The sequence below is a fragment of the Argopecten irradians genome, chromosome 2 (genome assembly GCF_041381155.1).
Source record: "Argopecten irradians isolate NY chromosome 2, Ai_NY, whole genome shotgun sequence".
In the NCBI taxonomy this organism is placed as follows: domain Eukaryota; kingdom Metazoa; phylum Mollusca; class Bivalvia; order Pectinida; family Pectinidae; genus Argopecten; species Argopecten irradians.
Genome location: NC_091135.1, coordinates 68410702 through 68431412, shown reverse-complemented (window position 1 = coordinate 68431412; position 20711 = coordinate 68410702). Strand labels below are relative to the sequence as shown.

At 43.5% G+C, this 20711-nt stretch overlaps 1 protein-coding gene across 3 annotated transcripts in view; it reads right to left on the bottom strand.

Moving 5' to 3' along the window:
* The window catches only part of LOC138316313 (NEDD4-like E3 ubiquitin-protein ligase WWP1), a 104493-nt gene that overhangs the window by 51619 nt on the left and 32163 nt on the right, over positions 1–20711 (bottom strand). For 2 of the 3 annotated variants that reach the window (XM_069257972.1, XM_069257973.1), the window contains exons 5-10: positions 20514–20654; positions 19922–20083; positions 18360–18407; positions 17493–17691; positions 14790–15118; positions 12179–12263 (exon numbers count right to left, since the gene is read on the bottom strand). In XM_069257972.1, coding sequence (XP_069114073.1) covers positions 12179–12263; positions 14790–15118; positions 17493–17691; positions 18360–18407; positions 19922–20083; positions 20514–20654 — 964 coding nt within the window. The remainder of the gene's footprint in view (positions 1–12178; positions 12264–14789; positions 15119–17492; positions 17692–18359; positions 18408–19921; positions 20084–20513; positions 20655–20711) is intronic. The other variant, XM_069257974.1, reaches the window with a different exon arrangement.

Genomic DNA, 20711 nt, shown 5'->3' with positions numbered 1-20711 from the left:
TCTAATTTGTGTGTCTGTAGTGTTACTGACCCCTGTGTCCATGGACTCTCCCCCACTATATAGATTCTAATTTGTGTGTCTGTAGTGTTACTGACCCCTGTGTCCATGGACTCTCCCCCACTATATAGATTCTAATTTGTGTGTCTGTAGTGTTACTGACCCCTGTGTCCATGGACTCTCCCCCACTATATAGATTCTAATTTGTGTGTCTGTAGTGTTACTGACCCCTGTGTCCATGGACTCTCCCCCACTATATAGATTCTAATTTGTGTGTCTGTAGTGTTACTGACCCCTGTGTCCATGGACTCTCCCCACTATATAGATTCTAATTTGTGTGTCTGTAGTGTTACTGACCCCTGTGTCCATGGACTCTCCCCCCACTATATAGATTCTAATTTGTGTGTCTGTAGTGTTACTGACCCCTGTGTCCATGGACCCTCCCCCACTATATAGATTCTAATTTGTGTGTCTGTAGTGTTACTGACCCCTGTGTCCATGGACTCTCCCCCACTATATAGATTCTAATTTGTGTGTCTGTAGTGTTACAGACCCCTGTGTCCATGGACTCTCCCCCACTATATAGATTCTAATTTGTGTGTCTGTAGTGTTACTGACCCCTGTGTCCATGGACTCCTCCCCCACTATATAGATTCTAATTTGTGTGTCTGTAGTGTTACCCCACTAGACCCCTGTTGTAAGTCCATGGACCCTCCCCACTATATAGATTCTAATTTGTGTGTCTGTAGTGTTACGACCCCTGTGTCCATGGACTCCTCCCCCACTATATAGATTCTAATTTGTGTGTCTGTAGTGTTACTGACCCCTGTGTCCATGGACTCTCCCCCACTTTATAGATTCTAATTTGTGTGTCTGTAGTGTTACGGACCCGTGTCCATGGACTCTCCCCACTATATAGATTCTAATTTGTGTGTCTGTAGTGTTACTGACCCCTGTGTCCATGGACCCTCTCCCATTATATAGATTCTAATTTGTGTGTCTGTAGTGTTACTGACCCCTGTGTCCATGGACCCTCCCCCACTATATAGATTCTAATTTGTGTGTCTGTAGTGTTACTGACCCCTGTGTCCATGGACCCTCCCCCACTATATAGATTCTAATTTGTGTGTCTGTAGTGTTACTGACCCCTGTGTCCATGGACTCTCCCCCACTATATAGATTCTAATTTGTGTGTCTGTAGTGTTACTGACCCCTGTGTCCATGGACCCTCCCCCACTATATAGATTCTAATTTGTGTGTCTGTAGTGTTACTGACCCCTGTGTCCATGGACTCCTCCCCCACTATATAGATTCTAATTTGTGTGTCTGTAGTGTTACTGACCCCTGTGTCCATGGACCCTCCCCCACTATATAGATTCTAATTTGTGTGTCTGTAGTGTTACTGACCCCTGTGTCCATGGACTCTCCCCCACTATATAGATTCTAATTTGTGTGTCTGTAGTGTTACTGACCCCTGTGTCCATGGACTCTCCCCCACTATATAGATTCTAATTTGTGTGTCTGTAGTGTTACTGACCCCTGTGTCCATGGACTCTCTCCCACTATATACATTTTAATTTGTGTGTCTGTAGTGTTACTGACCCCTGTGTCCATGGACCCTCCCCCATTATATAGATTCTAATTTGTGTGTCTGTAGTGTTTACTGACCCCTGTGTCCATGGACTCTCCCCACTATATAGATTCTAATTTGTGTGTCTGTAGTGTTACTGACCCCTGTGTCCATGGACCCTCTCCCATTATATAGATTCTAATTTGTGTGTCTGTAGTGTTACTGACCCTTGTGTCCATGGACTCTCCCCACTATATAGATTCTAATTTGTGTGTCTGTAGTGTTACTGACCCCTGTGTCCATGGACTCTCCCCCACTATATAGATTCTAATTTGTGTGTCTGTAGTGTTACTGACCCCTGTGTCCATGGACCCTCCCCCACTATATAGATTCTAATTTGTGTGTCTGTAGTGTTACTGACCCCTGTGTCCATGGACCCTCTCCCACTATATAGATTCTAATTTGTGTGTCTGTAGTGTTACTGACCCCTGTGTCCATGGACTTTCCCCCACTATATAGATTCTAATATGTGTGTCTGTAGTGTTACAGACCCCTGTGTCCATTGACTCTCCCCCACTATATCGATTCTAATTTATGTGTCTGTAGTGTTACTGACCCCTGTGTCCATGGACTCTCTCCCACTATATAGATTCTAATTTGTGTGTCTGTAGTGTTACTGACCCCTGTGTCCATGGACTCTCCCCCACTATATAGATTCTAATTTGTGTGTCTGTAGTGTTACTGACCCCTGTGTCCATGGACTCTCCCCACTATATAGATTCTAATTTGTGTGTCTGTAGTGTTACTGACCCCTGTGTCCATGGACCCTCCCCCATTATATAGATTCTAATTTGTGTGTCTGTAGTGTTACTGACCCTTGTGTCCATGGACTCTCCCCCACTATATAGATTCTAATTTGTGTGTCTGTAGTGTTACTGACCCCTGTGTCCATGGACTCTCCCCCACTATATAGATTCTAATTTGTGTGTCTGTAGTGTTACTGACCCCTGTGTCCATGGACCCTCCCCCACTATATAGATTCTAATTTGTGTGTCTGTAGTGTTACTGACCCCTGTGTCCATGGACTCTCCCCCACTATATAGATTCTAATTTGTGTGTCTGTAGTGTTACTGACCCCTGTGTCCCATGGACTCTCTCCCACTATATAGATTCTAATTTGTGTGTCTGTAGTGTTACTGACCCCTGTGTCCATGGACTCTCCCCCACTATATAGATTCTAATTTGTGTGTCTGTAGTGTTACTGACCCCTGTGTCCATGGACTCTCTCCCACTATATACATTTAATTTGTGTGTCTGTAGTGTTACTGACCCCTGTGTCCATGGACCCTCCCCCACTATATAGATTCTAATTTTGTGTGTCTGTAGTGTTACTGACCCCTGTGTCCATGGACTCTCCCCCACTATATATAGATTCTAATTTGTGTGTCTGTAGTGTTACAGACCCCTGTGTCCATGGACTCTCCCCCACTATATAGATTCTAATTTGTGTGTCTGTAGTGTTACAGACCCCTGTGTCCATGGACTCTCCCCACTATATAGATTCTAATTTGTGTGTCTGTAGTGTTACTGACCCCTGTGTCCATGGACTCTCCCCCACTATATAGATTCTAATTTGTGTGTCTGTAGTGTTACTGACCCCTGTGTCCATGGACCCTACCCACTATATAGATTCTAATTTGTGTGTCTGTAGTGTTACTGACCCCTGTGTCCATGGACCCTCCCCACACTATATAGATTCTAATTTGTGTGTCTGTAGTGTTACTGACCCCTGTGTCCATGGACTCTCCCCCACTATATAGATTCTAATTTGTGTGTCTGTAGTGTTACTGACCCCTGTGTCCATGGACTCTCCCCCACTATATAGATTCTAATTTGTGTGTCTGTAGTGTTACTTACCCCTGTGTCCATGGACCCTCCCCCACTATATAGATTCCTAATTTGTGTGTCTGTAGTGTTACTGACCCCTGTGTCCATGGACTCTCCCCACTATATAGATTCTAATTTGTGTGTCTGTAGTGTTACTGACCCCTGTGTCCATGGACCCTCCCCCACTATATAGATTCTAATTTGTGTGTCTGTAGTGTTACTGGCCCCTGTGTCCATGGACCCTCCCCCACTATATAGATTCTAATTTGTGTGTCTGTAGTGTTACTGACCCCTGTGTCCATGGACTCTCTCCCACTATATAGATTCTAATTTGTGTGTCTGTAGTGTTACTGACCCCTGTGTCCATGGACCCTCCCCCACTATATAGATTCTAATTTGTGTGTCTGTAGTGTTACTGACCCCTGTGTCCATGGACTCTCCCCCACTTATAGATTCTAATTTGTGTGTCTGTAGTGTTACTGACCCCTGTGTCCATGGACTCTCCCCCACTATATAGATTCTAATTTGTGTGTCTGTAGTGTTACTGACCCCTGTGTCCATGGACTCTCCCCCACTATATAGATTCTAATTTGTGTGTCTGTAGTGTTACTGACCCCTGTGTCCATGGACTCTCCCCCACTATATAGATTCTAATTTGTGTGTCTGTAGTGTTACTGACCCCTGTGTCCATGGACTCTCCCCCACTATATAGATTCTAATTTGTGTGTCTGTAGTGTTACTGACCCCTGTGTCCATGGACCTCCCCCACTATATAATTCTATTTGTGTGTCTGTAGTGTTACGACCCCTGTGTCCATGGACTCCCCCACTATATAGATTCTAATTTGTGTGTCTGTAGTGTTACTGACCCCTGTGTCCATGGACCCTCCCCCACTATATAGATTCTAATTTGTGTGTCTGTAGTGTTACTGACCCCTGTGTCCATGGACTCTCCCCCACTATATAGATTCTAATTTGTGTGTCTGTAGTGTTACTGCCCCTGTGTCCATGGACCTCCCCCCTTATAGATTCTAATTTGTGTGTCTGTAGTGTTACTACCCCCATGGACTCTCCCCACTATATAGATTCTAATTTGTGTGTCTGTAGTGTTACGGACCCCTGTGTCCATGGACTCTCCCCACTATATAGATTCTAATTTGTGTGTCTGTAGTGTTACTGACCCCTGTGTCCATGGACCCTTATATAGATTCTAATTTGTGTGTCTGTAGTGTTACCGACCCCTGTGTCCATGGACCCTCCCACACTATATAGATTCTAATTTGTGTGTCTGTAGTGTTACAGACCCCTGTGTCCATGGACTCTCCCCCACTATATAGATTCTAATTTGTGTGTCTGTAGTGTTACTGACCCCTGTGTCCATGGACTCTCCCCACTATATAGATTCTAATTTGTGTGTCTGTAGTGTTACAGACCCCTGTGTCCATGGACTCTCCCCCACTATATAGATTCTAATTTGTGTGTCTGTAGTGTTACTGACCCTTGTGTCCATGGACCCTCTCCCATTATATAGATTCTAATTTGTGTGTCTGTAGTGTTACTGAACCCTGTGTCCATGGACTCTCCCCCACTATATAGATTCTAATTTGTGTGTCTGTAGTGTTACTGACCCCTGTGTCCATGGACCCTCTCCCACTATATAGATTCTAATTTGTGTGTCTGTAGTGTTACTGACCCCTGTGTCCATTGACCCTCCCCCACTATAGATTCTAATTTGTGTGTCTGTAGTGTTACTGACCCCTGTGTCCATGGACCCTCTCCCACTATATCTATTCTAATTTATGTGTCTGTAGTGTTACTGACCCCTGTGTCCATGGACTCTCTCCCACTATATAGATTCTAATTTGTGTGTCTGTAGTGTTACTGGCCCCTGTGTCCATGGACCCTCCCCCATTATATAGATTCTAATTTGTGTGTCTGTAGTGTTACTGGCCCCTGTGTCCATGGACCCTCCCCCATTATATAGATTCTAATTTGTGTGTCTATAGTGTTACTGACCCCTGTGTCCATGGACCCTCTCCCACTATATAGATTTTAATTTGTGTGTCTGTAGTGTTACTGACCCCTGTGTCCATGGACCCTCTCCCACTATATACATTTTAATTTGTGTGTCTGTAGTGTTACTGACCCCTGTGTCCATGGACTCTCCCCCACTATAGATTCTAATTTGTGTGTCTGTAGTGTTACTGACCCCTGTGTCCATGGACTCTCTCCCACTATATACATTTTAATTTGTGTGTCTGTAGTGTTACTGACCCCTGTGTCCATGGACTCTCCCCACTATATAGATTCTAATTTGTGTGTCTGTAGTGTTACTGACCCCTGTGTCCATGGACTCTCCCCCACTATATAGATTCTAATTTGTGTGTCTGTAGTGTTACTGACCCCTGTGTCCATGGACCCTCCCCCACTATATAGATTCTAATTTGTGTGTCTGTAGTGTTACTGACCCCTGTGTCCATGGACTTTCCCCCACTATATAGATTCTAATTTGTGTGTCTGTAGTGTTACCGACCCCTGTGTCCATGGACTCTCCCCCACTATATAGATTCTAATTTGTGTGTCTGTAGTGTTACTGACCCCTGTGTCCATGGACCCTACCCCACTATATAGATTCTAATTTGTGTGTCTGTAGTGTTACCGACCCCTGTGTCCATGGACCCTCCCCCACTATATAGATTCTAATTTGTGTGTCCGTAGTATTACTGACCCCTGTGTCCATGAACTTTCCCCCACTATATAGATTCTAATATGTGTGTCTGTAGTGTTACAGACCCCTGTGTCCATTGACTCTCCCCCACTATATAGATTCTAATTTATGTGTCTGTAGTGTTACTTACCCCTGTGTCCATGGACTCTCCCCACTATATAGATTCTAATTGTGTGTCTGTAGTGTTACTGAACCCCGTGTCCATGGACTCTCCCCCACTATATAGATTCTAATTTGTGTGTCTGTAGTGTTACTGACCCCTGTGTCCATGGACTCTCCCCCACTATATAGATTCTAATTTGTGTGTCTGTAGTGTTACTGACCCCTGTGTCCATGGACCCTCTCCCATTATATAGATTCTAATTTGTGTGTCTGTAGTGTTACTGACCCCTGTGTCCATGGACTCTCCCCCACTATATAGATTCTAATTTGTGTGTCTGTAGTGTTACAGACCCCTGTGTCCATGGACTCTCCCCCACTATATAGATTCTAATTTGTGTGTCTTTAGTGTTACTGGCCCCTGTGTCCATGGACCCTCCCCCACTATATAGATTCTAATTTGTGTGTCTATAGTGTTACTGACCCCTGTGTCCATGGACCCTCTCCCATTATATAGATTCTAATTTGTGTGTCTGTAGTGTTACTGACCCCTGTGTCCATGGACTCTCCCCCACTATATAGATTTTAATTTGTGTGTCTGTAGTGTTACTGACCCCTGTGTCCATGGACTCTCCCCCACTATAGATTCTAATTTGTGTGTCTGTAGTGTTACTGACCCCTGTGTCCATGGACTCTCTCCCACTATATACATTTTAATTTGTGTGTCTGTTGTGTTACTGACCCCTGTGTCCATGGACCCTCCCCCACTATAGATTCTATTTTGTGTGTCTGTAGTGTTACTGACCCCTGTGTCCATGGACTCTCCCCACTATATAGATTCTAATTTGTGTGTCTGTAGTGTTACAGACCCCTGTGTCCATGGACTCTCCCCCACTATATAGATTCTAATTTGTGTGTCTGTAGTGTTACAGACCCCTGTGTCCATGGACTCTCCCCACTATATAGATTCTAATTTGTGTGTCTGTAGTGTTACCGACCCCTGTGTCCATGGACTCACCCCCACTATATAGATTCTAATTTGTGTGTCTGTAGTGTTACTGACCCCTGTGTCCATGGACCCTACCCCACTATATAGATTCTAATTTATGTGTCTGTAGTGTTACCGACCCCTGTGTCCATGGACCCTCCCACACTATATAGATTCTAATTTGTGTGTCCGTAGTGTTACTGACCCCTGTGTCCATGAACTTTCCCCCACTATATAGATTCTAATATGTGTGTCTGTAGTGTTACAGACCCCTGTGTCCATTAACTCTCCCCCACTATATAGATTCTAATTTGTGTGTCTGTAGTGTTACTTACCCCTGTGTCCATGGACCCTCCCCCACTATATAGATTCTAATTTGTGTGTCTGTAGTGTTACTGACCCCTGTGTCCATGGACTCTCCCCCACTATATAGATTCTAATTTGTGTGTCTGTAGTGTTACTTACCCCTGTGTCCATGGACTCTCCCCCACTTTATAGATTCTAATTTGTGTGTCTGTAGTGTTACTGACCCGTGTCCATGGACCCTCCCCCACTTTATAGATTCTAATTTGTGTGTCTGTAGTGTTACTGACCCCTGTGTCCATGGACCCTCTCCCACTATATAGATTCTAATTTGTGTGTCTGTAGTGTTACTGACCCCTGTGTCCATGGACCCTCCCCCACTATATAGATTCTAATTTGTGTGTCTGTAGTGTTACTGACCCCTGTGTCCATGGACTCTCCCCCACTATATAGATTCTAATTTGTGTGTCTGTAGTGTTACAGACCCCTGTGTCCATGGACTCTTCCCAACTATATAGATTCTAATTTGTGTGTCTGTAGTGTTACTGACCCCTGTGTCCATGGACTCTCCCCACTATATAGATTCTAATTTGTGTGTCTGTAGTGTTACAGACCCCTGTGTCCATGGACTCTCCCCCACTATATAGATTCTAATTTGTGTGTCTGTAGTGTTACTGACCCCTGTGTCCATGGACCCTACCCCACTATATAGATTCTAATTTGTGTGTCTGTAGTGTTACCGACCCCTGTGTCCATGGACCCTCCCACACTATATAGATTCTAATTAGTGTGTCTGTAGTGTTACTGACCCCTGTGTCCATGAACTTTCCCCCACTATATAGATTCTAATATGTGTGTCTGTAGTGTTACAGACCCCTGTGTCCATTAACTCTCCCCCACTATATAGATTCTAATTTGTGTGTCTGTAGTGTTACTTACCCCTGTGTCCATGGACCCTCCCCCACTATATAGATTCTAATTTGTGTGTCTGTAGTGTTACTGACCCCTGTGTCCATGAACTCTCCCCCACTATATAGATTCTAATTTGTGTGTCTGTAGTGTTACTTACCCCTGTGTCCATGGACTCTTCCCCACTTTATAGATTCTAATTTGTGTGTCTGTAGTGTTACGGACCCGTGTCCATGGACTCTCCCCACTATATAGATTCTAATTTGTGTGTCTGTAGTGTTACGGACCCGTGTCCATGGACTCTCCCCACTATATAGATTCTAGTTTGTGTGTCTGTAGTGTTACTGACCCCTGTGTCCATGGACCCTCTCCCATTATATAGATTCTAATTTGTGTGTCTTTAGTGTTACTGACCCCTGTGTCCATGGACTCTCCCCCACTATATAGATTCTAATTTGTGTGTCTGTAGTGTTACTGACCCCTGTGTCCATGGACTCTCTCCCACTATATACATTTTAATTTGTGTGTCTGTAGTGTTACTGACCCCTGTGTCCATGGACCCTCCCCCATTATATAGATTCTAATTTGTGTGTCTGTAGTGTTACTGACCCCTGTGTCCATGGACTCTCCCCCACTATATAGATTCTAATTTGTGTGTCTGTAGTGTTACTGACCCCTGTGTCCATGGACTCTCCCCCACTATATAGATTCTAATTTGTGTGTCTGTAGTGTTACTGACCCCTGTGTCCATGGACTCTCCCCCACTATATAGATTCTAATTTGTGTGTCTGTAGTGTTACCGACCCCTGTGTCCATGGACTCACCCCCACTATATAGATTCTAATTTGTGTGTCTGTAGTGTTACTGACCCCTGTGTCCATGGACCCTACCCCACTATATAGATTCTAATTTATGTGTCTGTAGTGTTACCGACCCCTGTGTCCATGGACCCTCCCACACTATATAGATTCTAATTTGTGTGTCTCTAGTGTTACTGACCCCTGTGTCCATGAACTTTCCCCCACTATATAGATTCTAATATGTGTGTCTGTAGTGTTACAGACCCCTGTGTCCATTAACTCTCCCCCACTATATAGATTCTAATTTGTGTGTCTGTAGTGTTACTGACCCCTGTGTCCATGGACTCTCCCCCACTATATAGATTCTAATTTGTGTGTCTGTAGTGTTACTTACCCCTGTGTCCATGGATTCTCCCCCACTTTATAGATTCTAATTTGTGTGTCTGTAGAGTTACGGACCCGTGTCCATGGACTCTCCCCACTATATAGATTCTAATTTGTGTGTCTGTAGTGTTACTGACCCCTGTGTCCATGGACCCTCTCCCATTATATAGATTCTAATTTGTGTGTCTGTAGTGTTACTGACCCCTGTGTCCATGGACCCTCCCCCACTATATAGATTCTAATTTGTGTGTCCGTAGTGTTACTGACCCCTGTGTCCATGAACTTTCCCCCACTATATAGATTCTAATATGTGTGTCTGTAGTGTTACAGACCCCTGTGTCCATTGACTCTCCCCCACTATATCGATTCTAATTTATGTGTCTGTAGTGTTACTGACCCCTGTGTCCATGGACTCTCCCCACTATATAGATTCTAATTTGTGTGTCTGTAGTGTTACAGACTCCTGTGTCCATGGACTCTCCCCACTATATACATTATATTTTGTGTGTTCTCTAGTGTTACTGACCCCTGTGTCCATGGACCCTCTCCCATTATATAGATTCTAATTTGTGTGTCTGTAGTGTTACTGACCCCTGTGTCCATGGACCCTCCCCCACTATAGATTCTAATTTGTGTGTCTGTAGTGTTACTGACCCCTGTGTCCATGGACTCTCCCCACTATATAGATTCTAATTTGTGTGTCTGTAGTGTTACTGACCCCTGTGTCCATGGACCCTCTCCCACTATATCGATTCTAATTTATGTGTCTGTAGTGTTACTGACCCCTGTGTCCATGGACTCTCTCCCACTATATAGATTCTAATTTGTGTGTCTGTAGTGTTACTGGCCCCTGTGTCCATGGACCCTCCCCCATTATATAGATTCTAATTTGTGTGTCTTTAGTGTTACTGGCCCCTGTGTCCATGGACCCTCCTCCATTATATAGATTCTAATTTGTGTGTCTATAGTGTTACTGACCCCTGTGTCCATGGACCCTCTCCCATTATATAGATTCTAATTTGTGTGTCTGTAGTGTTACTGACCCCTGTGTCCATGGACCCTCTCCCACTATATACATTTTAATTTGTGTGTCTGTAGTGTTACTGACCCCTGTGTCCATGGACTCTCCCCCACTATAGATTCTAATTTGTGTGTCTGTAGTGTTACTGACCCCTGTGTCCATGGACTCTCTCCCACTATATACATTTTAATTTGTGTGTCTGTAGTGTTACTGACCCCTGTGTCCATGGACCCTCCCCCACTATAGATTCTAATTTGTGTGTCTGTAGTGTTACTGACCCCTGTGTCCATGGACTCTCCCCACTATATAGATTCTAATTTGTGTGTCTGTAGTGTTACAGACCCCTGTGTCCATGGACTCTCCCCTACTATATAGATTCTAATTTGTGTGTCTGTAGTGTTACGGACCCGTGTCCATGGACTCTCCCCACTATATAGATTCTAATTTGTGTGTCTGTAGTGTTACCGACCCCTGTGTCCATGGACTCTCCCCCACTATATAGATTCTAATTTGTGTGTCTGTAGTGTTACTGACCCCTGTGTCCATGGACCCTACCCCACTATATAGATTCTAATTTGTGTGTCTGTAGTGTTACCGACCCCTGTGTCCATGGACCCTCCCACACTATATAGATTCTAATTTGTGTGTCCGTAGTGTTACTGACCCCTGTGTCCATGAACTTTCCCCCACTATATAGATTCTAATATGTGTGTCTGTAGTGTTACAGACCCCTGTGTCCATTAACTCTCCCCCACTATATAGATTCTAATTTGTGTGTCTGTAGTGTTACTTACCCCTGTGTCCATGGACCCTCCCCCACTATATAGATTCTAATTTGTGTGTCTGTAGTGTTACTGACCCCTGTGTCCATGAACTCTCCCCCACTATATAGATTCTAATTTGTGTGTCTGTAGTGTTACTTACCCCTGTGTCCATGGACTCTTCCCCACTTTATAGATTCTAATTTGTGTGTCTGTAGTGTTACGGACCCGTGTCCATGGACTCTCCCCACTATATAGATTCTAATTTGTGTGTCTGTAGTGTTACGGACCCGTGTCCATGGACTCTCCCCACTATATAGATTCTAGTTTGTGTGTCTGTAGTGTTACTGACCCCTGTGTCCATGGACCCTCTCCCATTATATAGATTCTAATTTGTGTGTCTATAGTGTTACTGACCCCTGTGTCCATGGACCCTACTCCACTATATAGATTCTAATTTGTGTGTCTATAGTGTTACTGGCCCCTGTGTCCATGGACCCTCCCCCATTATATAGATTCGTCTGTAGTGTTACTGGCCCCTGTGTCCATGGACCCTCCCCCATTATATAGATTGTAATTTGTGTATCTATAGCGTTACTGGCCCCTGTGTCCATTAACTCTCCCCCACTATATAGATTCTAATTTGTGTGTCTGTAGTGTTACTGACCCTGGTGTCCATGGACTCTCCCCTACTATATAGATTCTAATTTGTGTGTCTGTAGTATTACTTACCCCTGTGTCCTTGGATCCTCCCATTGTGTTGTTCTATTTTTATGGTTTACAAAGTACACTCGACTGTTGGCATCCACTCTCTTCTCTGTAACCAAGGAAACACATCTCATTAGTTACTGGTTATAATAATTGTCTGGTTAAAATTTGTTGATCAATGTATGGTTGGGTTTGTATATTGAAATCCATTATTAATTTTTTGATTGATGGCCCTAAATTGATAATGATGCATATGGCCTAGTGAGTGTATCAGATTTGACAGCATATCAATTTAGCATTTGTAACGACAAGGAACATGTTACTATTATGGTTTAAACAATCCATGTTGGTAAAGAAATGCTCAGTCAATTTCACCAATTTACCATTAGCATTTATCCCTTGGCATCCACCAAAGAATGATCTATGTCTGGCATATGACAGAGGGATCTTTTCTGTGTTTTTCAAACTTCAATTATCAAAATCCAAGATGGCGGCCTGTCAGCCATCTTGTTGTCCGATCAGAGTTTTTTTCACTTACTATTTTCAACAGCCCATGCCTTTTCAATTGGGAAAATAAATCGGAATTTGAAAAAAATTGGGAAAAATTCCAGGCGTGTAAAAAAATTTTAAAATCACTTACCCCGGGCAAGTAGAGCCCAATAATTCACTTGCAATTGCCCAAAATTAAATTCCACTTGCCCCCCAAAAATATCTTTTTTTTTTATCGCAGTACTGTTCTTATTAGAAAATTGAAATTCAAATACTTTAGAATTATCTAATAAACATTTCTAATTCTATTTCACAAGATATTATCTTTCTATTATTAGAAGAAAATTAAAACAATTAATTTGCAACACTATTTGCTTTTTTAAAACTTTTTTTTGTTTCTCTAATATTTTTTTTCTAAATTCCTGAATTCTGGAAACCGGATTCTGTCTCCATTATTAGATCCCAAGTGCTACTTCCTACCTTGAACACAGATCGTTTTTACACAGAAAAACTCCTTGCTTATGTCAAAAATAATAATAATTGGACGACTAATAATGTAAGTTAACTCTAAACAAGAGGCCCAGAGGGCCTGTATCGCTCACCTGGTTTGTAATGCCAAGTAATGTTCGATATACAGGTTCATTGTTTCTTTTCTGAAGGAATTTTAATATTAACCTCTAAATCCCATATTAGGCCCCACCCCTCCTGCCCCCAGGGGGTCAGAGCCAAAATTTATACAAGTTCTGTTCCCCTTCCCCCAAGGATGTTTGTGGCCAAATTTAGTTACATTCCATTCAGAACTCTATGACTAGTAGCGATTTAAAGGATTTACCTCTATTTCCCCTATTGGGCCCCGCCCCTCCTGCCCCCGGGGGACCAGAGCCAAAGTTTATACAAGTTCTGTTCTCCTTACCTCAAGGATGTTTGTGGCCAAATTTGGTTACATTCCATTCAGAACTCTATGACTAGTAGCGATTTAAAGGATTTACCTCTATTTCCCCTATTGGGCCCCGCCCATCCTGCCCCCGAGGGACAAGAGCCAAAATTTATACAAGTTCTGTTCCCCTTCCCCAAAGGATGTTTGTGGCCAAATTTGGTTACATTCCATTTAGAGCTCTATGACAAGTAGCGATTTAAAGGATTTACCTCTATTACCCCTATTGGGCCCCGCCCCTCCTGCCCCTGGGGGTCAGAGCCAAAATTTATACAAGTTCTGTTCCCCTTCCCCCAAGGATGTTTGTGGCTAATTTTGGTTACAATCCATGCAGAACTCTAGGACAAGTAGCGATTTATAGGATTTACCTCTATTTCCCCTATTGGGCCCCGCCCCTCCTGCCCCGGGGGAGACAGAGCCAAAATTTATACAAGTTCTGTTCCCCCTCCCCCAAGGATGTTTGTGGCCAAATTTGGTTACAATCCATGCAGAACTCTATGACTAGTAGCGATTTAAAGGAAATGTTGACGGACGGACGGACGGACGGACGGACGGACGGACGACGGACGACGGACGGACGGACGACGGACGCCGCGCCATGACATAAGCTCACCGGCCCTTCGGGCCAGGTGAGCTAAAAATTGATTCTATTCTCAAATTATTTGTTTTAAGTAATGTAAACTATATTTACACATTTTAGGAATGAAAATCTGGTAGAAATTATCAACACAAATGTCATTGAATTTGATCAGTTTTTATTGGAAATTTGGGAAGTTCGGCTGTAGATTTGACCAAAAAACCCCACTGCCGATCAGGTCAAAAATGCAATATGCACATATAAAGCCCTAGGGGAACTTACTGATGAAATTTGAAAAGGATCCCTTCAGTACTTTCTGAGAAATAGCGGTAACAAACTTCAACTACCAAAATCCAAGATGGATGCCTTGCGGCCATCATGTTGACCTATCGATCCCAAAATGCAATATGCACAACTAGGGTCCTAGGGGAACCTACATATGAAATTTGAAAAAGATCCCTTAAGTGCTTTCTGAGAAATAGCAGTAACAACAATTTTTAACGGACGAACAGAAGGACAGACAGACGGACGGACAAAACGCGATTTGAATAGCCCACCATCTAATGATGGTGGGCTAAAAACACAGTATTAAACAGGTACAACTTCTGAACATTTTAGATGACCTAAAAACTTACCCCAGCCCTCAGGGAGCTGCCCAAGGGGGTCATTCTCCTGTGTGACCTGTGCTGGGTTGGGGAATAAGAAACGATTCTGTAACTGTTCCAGAGCTATAGAACGGTTGTTACGCCATTCCTGCCACTGTTGGTAGTTATTAACCATGTCTATATTTGGACGTTGCCATGTGGTAGTGCGTGTGTTATGATCAACATAATACACCCTGCCACGAGGGTCAACTCTTCTTTCCCAGCCTGGGGGTAGGGCCTGAGGACGCTCCCATGTTGTTGTTCGCGTGTTGTGGTCCACGTAGTATGGCCGTGAGTGTCCATCTGTTCTCATCTCCCAACTATCAATAGATAAACAAACTTAATTAGATCTGCGTTGACTAGGTATCAAGCTTAAACAAACATTATTTAGGATATTTTTTGTAAAAGATGAACGATCTCAGAAACGACATTTCGTAAATAATTATTTACATGTGCTCACATGTGCGTGCATGAACTGAAGACCTAACCACAACAACTTACCCTGGTGGGAGGAGTCTGTTGTACACTTCCCCTGGTGGGAGGGGATTGTTGTACACTGACCCTGGTGGGAGGGGATTGTTGTACACTTATCCTGGTGGGAGGGGCCTGTTGTACACTTACCCTGGTGGGAGGGGCCTATTGTACACTTACCCTGGTGTGAGGGGTTTGTTGTACACTTACCCTGGTGGGAGGGGCCTATTGTACACTTACCCTGGTGGGAGGGGCCTATTGTACACTAACCCTGGTGGGAAGGGTTTGTTGTACACTAACCCTGGTGTGAGGGGTCTGTTGTACACTTACCCTAGTGGGAGGGGGTCTGTTGTACACTTACCCTGGTGGGAGGGGTCTGTTGTACACTTACCCTGGTGGGAGGGGTTCGTTGTACACTTACCCTGGTGGGAGGAGTCTGTTGTACACTTACCCTGGTGTGAGGGGTTTGTTGTACACTTACCCTGGTGGAAAGGGTTTGTTGAACACTTACCCTGGTGGGAAGGGTCTGTTGTACACTTACCCTGGTGGGAGGGGATTGTTGTACACTTACCCTGGTGGGAGGGTTTGTTGTACACTAACCCTGGTGGGAGGGGCCTGTTGTACACTTACCCTAGTGGGAGGGGTCTGTTGTACACTTACCCTGGTGGGAGGGGTTCTGTTGTACACTTACCCTGGTGGGAGGGGCCTGTTGTACACTTACCCTGGTGGGAAGGGCCTGTTGTACACTTACCCTGGTGCGAGGGTTTGTTGTACACTTACCCTGGTGGGAGGGGATTGTTGTACACTTACCCTGGTGGGAGGGGTTCGTTGTACACTTACCCTGGTGGGAGGGGATTGTTGTACACTTACCCTGGTGGGAGGAGTCTGTTGTACACTTACCCTGGTGGGAGGAGTCTGTTGTACACTTACCCTGGTGGGAGGAGTCTGTTGTACACTTACCCTGGTGGGAGGGGTTTGTTGTACACTTACCCTGGTGGGAGGGGTTTGTTGTACACTTACCCTGGTGGGAGGAGTCTGTTGTACACTTACTCTGGTGGGAGGGGGTCTGTTGTACACTTACCCTGGTGGGAGGAGTCTGTTGTACACTTACCCTGGTGGGAGGGGATTGTTGTACACTTACTCTGGTGGGAGGAGTCTGTTGTACACTTACCCTGGTGGGAGGAGTCTGTTGTACACTTACCCTGGTGGGAAGGGCCTGTTGTACACTTACCCTGGTGGGAAGGGTTTGTTGTACACTTACCCTGGTGGGAGGGGTTTGTTGTACACTTACCCTGGTGGGAGGAGTCTGTTGTACACTTACCCTGGTGGGAGGAGTCTGTTGTACACTTACCCTGGTGGGAGGAGTCTGTTGTACACTTACCCTGGTGTGAGGGGTTTGTTGTACACTTCCCCTGGTGGGAAGGGTCTGTTGTACACTTACCCTAGTGGGAGGGGTCTGTTGTACACTTACCCTGGTGGGAGGGGATTGTTGTACACTTACCCTGGTGGGAGGGGCCTGTTGTACACTTACCCTGGTGGGAGGGGTCTGTTGTACACTTACCCTGGTGGGAGGGGTTTGTTGTACACTTACCCTGGTGGGAGGGGATTGTTGTACACTTACTCTGGTGGGAGGGGATTGTTGTACACTTACCCCCTGGTGGGAGGGGCCTATTGTACACTTACTCTGGTGGGAGGGGTCTGTTGTACACTTACCCTGGTGGGAGGAGTCTGTTGTACATTTACTCTGGTGGGAGGGGATTGTTGTACACTTACTCTGGTGGGAGGGGATTGTTTTACACTTACCCTGGTGGGAGGAGTCTGTTGTACACTTACTCTGGTGGGAGGGGATTGTTGCACACTTACCCTGGTGGGAGGAGTCTGTTGTACACTTACCCTGGTGGGAGGGGCCTGTTGTACACTTACCCTGGTGGGAGGGGTCTGTTGTACACTTACCCTGGTGGGAGGGGTCTGTTGTACACTTACCCTGGTGGGAGGGGTTTGTTGTACACTTACCCTGGTGGGAGGAGTCTGTTGTACACTTACTCTGGTGGGAGGGGATTGTTGTACACTTACCCTGGTGGGAGGAGTCTGTTGTACACTTACTCTGGTGGGAGGGGATTGTTGTACACTTACCCTTGTGGGAGGAGTCTGTTGTACACTTACCCTGGTGGGAGGAGTCTGTTGTACACTTACCCTGGTGGAAGGGGTTCGTTGTACACTTACCCTGGTGGGAGGGGTTCGTTGTTGGTGCTCTGTTCTGCAGGTGGTGTCCCTGGGGGAGGCCCCACAGACGGAGACCCTCCAGTTGTTGGTGTGGAGGCGGCTACCCCGGCGGCTACCCCGGCAGCACCAGATCCTGAAGTGGCGTTGGATACCACACCATTCTGTTGTGACGTTGGTGTGGGCGCTGTGGTGTTACCACCTATTCCGATACAAAATCATTGATGTCAGAATGGGCCCAAAGTGTAGATAAAAATAAACAATTGTGTCACTACAGTGAGTATGAAGTCACAGTAACTTATCCTTATCACTCTATTTGACCAGATGAAGCACACGACCTTAAAAGGAATGAGAGTAGCCAGGGAAACCCCTTACAGCGGGGTAGGTGACCTTTTATCCCCACTTTGTTTCAGGACCATAAGGGCCCAGTAAATCCCCTTATAGTTAGGTGTAAGAAGATGACCCTCTCCTCTATATACTCCTTACTCATTACTGTATCCCTGGAAACAGATATTATATTTCTATACAAAACTGAACATCAATTTCTGTTACAATATCTGGAAAAAAAGTGTAAGAGGAGAAACAAAACACTGGTGATTACAATAGGACACTCACAAAAACAGGTACCTTAAAATCAAATAAGAGGGAGAAAAATTAATAACTGCTTTAAATATAAATACAGAATATTATAAAAACATGTATCTGTAATACGTCCACTGAAAAGTATACAGAATATAAACCCAGACAGAAAAACAACAGGATAGAGAACTGACTACAAAGATCATGCATGCATAGCAAAGCTAAAACACTTGGAGTCCAAACAAGTACCCAAATTGTTTGAAGGTACTATGTAAAAGCAGCATAGGTTACCTGAGGCATAGCTTGGGGGTGATGTAGTACCTAGAACTGTTCTTCTATCTACAACAACAAACCCTCCATTAGGTATCATATCTCCTAAAATGTCTGTCAGACAAAACGGACCAACATCGAGTAAGTACAATACAGGTTAGTAAACGGGCGAACACCCTTATCTTGTTAGTATAAATGTCTCAGTAGTCAATATGTTAGTCAATCAAGCACTCAGGTTACACAAGTCTTAATTAGTTAACTTTCTCAAAATTTTACTCCAATCCAATTATAGCATACAAAGGCGAAAATCTTTTAGTCAATAATATGTTCTTGTTTAAACAGGTCTCCATGCGTTAAAGACCAATCAATTTTTTGATTAAAAAAGTTCATTATTTTTCCAATCAAGTTCTCTGTTACAGAAATCTTCAACATTTAAGCCAATCAAATTCTCACTTACAAAGTCTGTGTGTTAGTCAATCCAGTTCACACTTACAAAAATCTTCAACCAATCAAATTGTCACTTAAAACATCTCAGTCTATTAGCTCTTATAAACATCTTAATTACTTAAAAAAAACGCTTTATATAAAATCTTGCAAATCATGCAAATGAAGTTCATACTAGTACATTAAGATACAGATATTCTATTGAAGATGTTATCTGAGCTGATATAAAGCTGATATAAATCTTATTCTAGAAAACTGACCAAATACATTCCTTATTGATCACTACCAGCGACAACCAGGGTATATTAATTCAATTGGTTATCAAACTTAAATCCAAACTAATCATCACTTTTTAGTTTTATAGATATCTGATGTTAAAAAAACAAAATGTGTCAAATGTTTTGAATAAATTCTAAAAAAGATTGATTTGGTTTCAGTGGCATAATGTTTTAATTAATTAAAAAATAACATCATTTAAGTATGTGCAAGGTGAAGGAAAGCCTGACTACCCCGAGAAAAACCACCATCCATTTGTCACTTCCTGTCATCTGTCCCTTACAACCTAGGTGGAAAGCTGAATTTTTGTGTTAATATGTGGGGACCTGGCCACCGTGGCCCCAATAAAGACAAATATGTTTTTTTTTTATATAACATGTCACACTTCATGGCTAGAGTTATTGTCATTTTAGAGGAAGGGTTCAATATGAACCACTGCCGTCTATGTTTAGACTGAATTATGATTAATTTTGTATTTGGTTCTATTGATTTGAAGATTTGTTTATAGAGTAGAATAGGAAGCTGATCAAGAGGAAAGAGTTGGTTAAGGACAAGGATCAGCATGCTTGTTACATATGAGGACATGTTACTAGTCATTAGTTCAGAAGGTCCCCGTAGATAGGGGATCACCAACTACTCAATAAACATCCATAAATTCACAGGGAATGTTCAGTTGAAACAAAACTAATTTTAGATTGAATGAAGAGTGTGACTTCATTCAAATGCAATTTCATTTTAACAAGAAAACAAAGACTGAACTATATTATTGAAACGAAAGTTTCCCAACTCTGGTATTTATGGATCTTGATGAGATTTGGTGAATCTCCAGTAAATTATGGAGTAAAATATACAATGAATCTTACTAGCAGCACTGGCCGCAGGAGAGCCAGCCCCCTGGGGATTGGAGCCCCCCGAGCGGTTTGGAGGTGGAGGGACGGGAGGGGCAGGACCACGAGAGTTACGAGTGCGGCTGCGGCTGTTACCATGGGAACTGTGGCTACCAGTGTTGCTACTTGGGACCTGCCCTGTGAAATGAAATAAACAAAAGCAATAATGAAAGAATATGTACAGATCAAGGTGACATATTACATCAACGGCACAGTATTGAAAATGTGAAATATCTTAAAATTGAGTATCAACAAATTGATTTTTTTTTCTTATGCCTATCAAGTTTGTGATGTGTAGTATATATACATGTATAACAATGTCTGAATGGTGTCTGACCTTCTGAACAACACCTACAACACTGAAGTTGAATAGTCTGACAGTTAGACTCAGTCACCTTTTATTTCATCTCACTGCCTTAAAACTCAAACAAATCTTCTGAGAACTCAAATCACCTTATTGTAGATATAACATAATTTATTGAGCAAAGACACATTATATTAAAACAAATTATCAAAACAACAGATTTGTTGCAAAACTTTGTCCCTGATGACTGGCAGATGTACCTACCATTAGCCTGAGAATTTCTGCTGACGTTTCTTCGTGGAAATCGAGTCATATTAACCTCCATCCCATGAAACTCTAAATTTATTTCACCAGTTTTCCCTTTCCCTTCCTGTGTTACCTCAAAAGATTTTCCTGTCTTGTTCACTGTAAAATAAAAATTTAGATTTTCAAATATCCTCTCCCATCTAAAGATCTATAATT